This window comes from Sinocyclocheilus anshuiensis, unplaced genomic scaffold (assembly GCF_001515605.1).
Source record: "Sinocyclocheilus anshuiensis isolate Anshui unplaced genomic scaffold, SAMN03320099.WGS_v1.1 scaffold399, whole genome shotgun sequence".
NCBI classification, from domain to species: Eukaryota; Metazoa; Chordata; class Actinopteri; order Cypriniformes; family Cyprinidae; genus Sinocyclocheilus; species Sinocyclocheilus anshuiensis.
In genome coordinates this window covers 1,026,526-1,031,893 of record NW_015552570.1, presented here as the reverse complement: position 1 = coordinate 1,031,893, position 5,368 = coordinate 1,026,526, and the positions used below count along the sequence as shown (strand labels likewise).

The 5,368-nt window shown below is 34.1% G+C and overlaps 1 protein-coding gene across 1 annotated transcript in view; it reads right to left on the bottom strand.

Moving 5' to 3' along the window:
* LOC107665020 (centrosome-associated protein 350-like) overlaps positions 1 to 3,880 on the bottom strand; it is a 16,767-nt gene extending 12,887 nt beyond the window's left edge. Inside the window, exons 1-2 of the mRNA XM_016455747.1 lie at positions 3,849 to 3,880; positions 1,328 to 1,566 (exon numbers count right to left, since the gene is read on the bottom strand). Coding sequence (XP_016311233.1) covers positions 1,328 to 1,566; positions 3,849 to 3,880 — 271 coding nt within the window. The remainder of the gene's footprint in view (positions 1 to 1,327; positions 1,567 to 3,848) is intronic.
* Between the last annotated feature and the right edge of the window lie 1,488 nt (positions 3,881 to 5,368).

Below are 5,368 nucleotides of genomic sequence, written 5' to 3'. Positions count from 1 at the left end.
AGGAGAACTCCGAATTCAGAGGAATAACGTTGCTCATTCCAGGTAACACTTTGATAAAAGGGGAGCACTGCTCAAACTACCACGAGGACTTTTTTTTTCTTTCTTTTTTTTTTTAGCGACCCCTAGAGGACGCAGTTCGAAGTTCCCATGAAAGGGAACCATGGTACTATCAGGATGCATGTTAAGAAAAAAAACAAACAAACATTATCATCATGGTAGGGTAAAAAAGGGGGAAAACGCTCCACTTAAAATGTACATTTACCTTTAAATTGTAACATATTTAGAGGCATGATGATGCATCAGACAACGTGCTATTAATGGAAGTAATTAGAAACACACAGACACATACAAGTTGTCAAAGTATTTCACAATATAAGTGAGGAATTTAAGTTATTTTAGTTCTCACAAGTAGTCAAAATAAGCACATGCGCATGCATAAACACACACACACACACACACGCACACTTTTCAATAATATAAAATACTAACTCAGCTGTGTTTTTCAGTGTTTTGAAAATTTAGTTGAATAAAATAATATTCTTACATATTATCATTTATATACAGGCATGTAGATATATATTTAATTATATTTTAATTTAAGATATGCCATAAAGACAAGATTATGATTTCAAATGTAATCAATGGAATGACTTCACTCAATGTTTTAATGAATAGGAAAAATGTATGTCTAACACATGGAGTTACTGTATAACCCCATATTAAGTATTACATTTTGTGCCAATTCTGTTGCCCACAAATCCCTCTTTATCAAACAGACATTAAAAACTTGAATATTCTACTTATTACAATGTTACAGATCACTTTTTCTAAAAACAAAAATGACACCAATTAACCTCAAAACAGTTTTGACTGTTTAAATTTCACAAATATTCAAATGAAGAGAACAATTAAGAAGAGATATATATATATATATATATATATATATAGATATATATATATAGATATATATATATAACAGTTTCTTAATTTAATGCTATTTAATTGATCACCTTGCTTGTGGAGTCAGTGCTCTCACTGTCACTTTGCTCCTCCAGTCCTTTTTCTGTCTGGTCAATCTGTGTTCTACAATCTGCAGCACACAGTCCCATATCTAAAATAATATAAACATATATTAAAATAATACATTTTTTCAAAGATTTTAAATGCCTTTTTCATATTCTTTGAGAGTAATAAACTCTGGAGCACATACCCACTCCATCTTTTTCATCTTTAAACTCTTTTTAATTGACACTCTTTCTTGTCTGTGGTTTGTCTCTGTGTCTGTCCAGAGATACACGATCAGACAAAGTTTCCCTTGATTTGGCACCACAGATGCCCTGTCCAGCGGGTTGTGACTGTCTCAGATCCCCTTTGTGGTCTGTGATTCGCAGCCAGGCTGCCTCATCGTCCATGTGTGTATCTAGAGCACTGATTGTCTTCCTGAGAGCCTCCTCTCTGTGTCTGTGAGTTGCCAGAGCGTTTTGAGCCCACTCTGCATCAGCTGCACTCACAGGACTGCCAGCTTCACCCAGTGTGCCTGAGCCCTGATCCACCTGTTCAGCTCTGCTGGTTCAAAGATGGCAGATGTGTTAGGAATCCAAGTACTATCAGACTGATTACAGCTGAGAATGAGTGATGCTAGCATGCATAAAATCACACATACAAATAGTTGCATAACAGTGTTGTTATTGTTATAAAATGTAAATAAAGCTAAAATAAAATTAAATTAAATATTACATGAAAAACTTAATACAAAGTTATATCTATGTCTGTTTAGCAACATTACGGGTAATTAAGATTATTAAATGTTTTTGAATGAAGTCTCTTATGCTCACCAGGGCTGCATTTATTTGAAAAACAGTATAATACAGTAAAATCAGTATTATTGTGAAGTATTATTAACACTTAAAATAACTGTTGTACATGTATATACATGTATATATTTATATTCATATAATTTATATTATATATAAATATATTTAATATATAAACATAACATATTTTTCTTAAATATATATATATACATGGGTGTGTATTTATATATACATAATAAATATACATACACAGACATATACTATGTGAACAAAAACTTATTTTGAATGCGATTAATCATGATTAATTGTTTGACAGCACTAATATATATATATACTGTATATATATATATATATATATACATATACATATTGATATATTTTATAATTCTGTTTATTTCAGTGATGGCAAAGCTGAAAATTTCTATCAATGTGAAACTATTTATTTTATTTAATTTATTTAATAAAACATTATAAATGTCTTTACAATCACTTCTGTTCAGTTGAATGTGTCGTTGCTGAATGAAAGTAGCCTACTGCTTAATTCAATTTTGTTTTTAAAAATCTTATTTACCCAAATGGTAGTGGCACAGTTCCCACAAAAATATTAATTCACCCACAGCTATTTTTTTAACATTGAGAATAATAAGCAATACTCCTTGAGCACCACAACAACATATTTGAATGATTTCAAAAGGATCAATCTATCTATATCTTTGTCTCTGTGTCTTTGTCTTTAAATTTCAATTAATTTGAATTCTACCTAAATTGCAATTCTACATATTGTTTGCTACCTAAAAATTCAGTTCAATTTAATTCACTAATAATGCTGTAGTTTTTAAATGAATTGCTCAACAAGCATGGTGTGGTGTTTCATGTCCACATACTGTATGTACATTTGGCCACGTAGTGTCTATTTCTGGGATTTAAATACTTGCTAGCTCAATACTGCCTTCTTGAGGTTGAGAAAAGGTAGACTGGGTTCTGCAGTGGACTCACACTGTCACACTTTGGTTCTGTCAAGAAAAGACAGACAATTGTTCTTCAGTTGTGTCAGCTACATGAGCACATCTCTTCTTCTCCTCGGAGCTGCCTCTGTTCTGTGTAAGTGCACATTTAGATCTCATTATTGCAACAGCATGAAGGTGGTAATCCTTAAGATGTCTAGGTAAGAACATCTGCTTGTTGCTTTTACTAGACAACATTCATTTACATACCTTGTACTCCTGTTGCTGTTTTCTCTTGGCCCTGTGGAGCACTTGCCTTTGTTTCTTAATTACTTCATGCATATTCCTTTGCTTCCTCTCGTCGTGCTTCTTTCCTCATTTGCGGCACCTTTATTCTTCTCTCAACTGCCTGGAGATGCATATATTCCTGCAGCTCTTGGATATTATGTCTAGGTTGCCTGTTTGATTTCATTTGGCCTATATTTTCTTTACCTGCAACTAGTGGTTTTGTTGTCTTTGTAATGTCGTAGTTTTTAGCAAATACTTCTGAGGTGGAATTTTGCGAATAATGATTTCTGTGTGCCAATGGAACTGCTTTGACTGGGTATGAAGAAGCTGCATGGCTTATGAATGTCTTTCCAGATGCTGGAGAATACAAGACTTGAGCCTGACATCTCAAGGGGCTGGGATGCTTCTTAGATGAATTCTCATCCTTTTTCATTTGGTTTGAACTAAGGTCTCTATCTGTTTGAGCATTCAAAACAACTAATTGTTGAGAAGCCTTCTTGTTTGACCAGTTTCTCTGATCTGTAAAGAAAATGCATGAATGCGAAGTGTGCAAATTTAAAAGAATGCAGAGATGCTAAATATGATATAAGCATGCATAAGATGCTGAGTCTGATTCTGTGTGCCCACTCAATGCAATTGAATTACGGCCTACCCTTAATACTGACTCTTTCAGCCTGTGAAACAGCACTGCAAGGCGAGTTCAAAATTAGTTTCACAAGCCCTTGGGCATTCCTCCAGGCGGATATGTACGTAGAATGCTCTGCTGCGTGGTTAGAAAGGAGAAGAAGTGCAAAAATGTTACCTTTTTAGGGGTACAGTAGCTTGTTCACCCATAGTAATAGTTCACCCAAAACTGAATATTTACTGAACATTTACTCACTCTCAGGCCATCCAAGATGTAGATTTTGCGTCTTTATTTCAACAGATTTTTTATAAATTAAGCATTATGTCACTTGCTCACCAATGGATCCTCTGCAGTGATTGGGTGCTGTCAGAATGAGAGTTCAAACAGCTGATAAAAACATCACAATAATCCACAAGTAATCCACACTACTTCAGTCAATCAATTAACATCTTTTGAAGCAAAAAGCTGCATGACAATTAAAAGTTAAAATGCCTTAATGGTGGATTTGTTTTTCACAAACACTTATCCAAATAAGTGTGCTTAATTGTATTGAATGTGCACTTGTAGTGTACTTCAAATCCCAACTAAATGCATATAATTTAAAGTGTATAATGTATTTTCATTTAATTGTAAATAAACATGCATCTGAAACATGAAAGTCAGTTCGCATTTAGGTACCTCATATTCTTTAAATATATTAGTTTCAAATTAAATACTCTTTTTAAAGTATGTTTAAGTGTACTTCTTTTTCACAAGGGTTAGTTTAGTAATCTGTACCATTAAGGTACTACTATGAACCTTTTAGGATTAAATAAGGTGCTTTAAGATTTCCTTTCAAGGGTACTGCCCCAGTGACAAGCTGTTGTATCCCTATAAGGTGAAGTTTTTGTACATTTTTTTCCTGAGAGTGTCGTTTTAATGCTTAATTGAATTTTTCTATTCTCTTACGTAAGACATGTAGTAGGCCAAGGTGCCTTGAAAGCTCTGAGATATTTTTATTTTATATTCTGGGTCAGGAAGCATTATAGCTATTAAATAGTTTTCTCACGGGTCTCACCTCGGATATCAGATCTTTGGTTGTTGTCATTGGGTGAAAAACAGTTTTTCCTTATATTATTTTTCCTTACAGCCAATCTAATTACTCCACCTGTACCCGGTGATGCTTTTGCTTCTAGCAGAACAGATTACATCAAATTACATAGTAACTTAATTTAACACAGACTTGCACATCATCTAATTGATATGTTACCTCTATATATTTTTTTACTACACATCCATGCTTTGTAATTGCATATACCATAAAGTTCAGTGACAAGACCTTTGTTTGTCACCCTGCAAATTTTTCTGGTAAGATGGTGTCGATCTTTCTCCCCAGGTGCTGGAGTTAGAATTTCTCTCCTCAGTTTCTGTTGCTGGATCTTCATTCGTAGACTGTGTAAGGCTTTGGATGTAGGTACATTTTTCTTCAAAAGCTCTGCACAAGATAGTGAGTCTAAGTTTGGCGAAAGAGTGTCATCTTGTGGACACTTTTGGCAACGACTCATAGTCTGCAGAACCTGAGCTGTCTTTGATGCGTTCGTGTTGGATTTGTTTGATAAATGCTCTTTGCAAAAATCCTTTTTGCACAGATTTATTTGAATCAACTATATTTAAAGTGTCCAGGAGAAAAGTACATCCTGGATGTGGCACAGCGGATG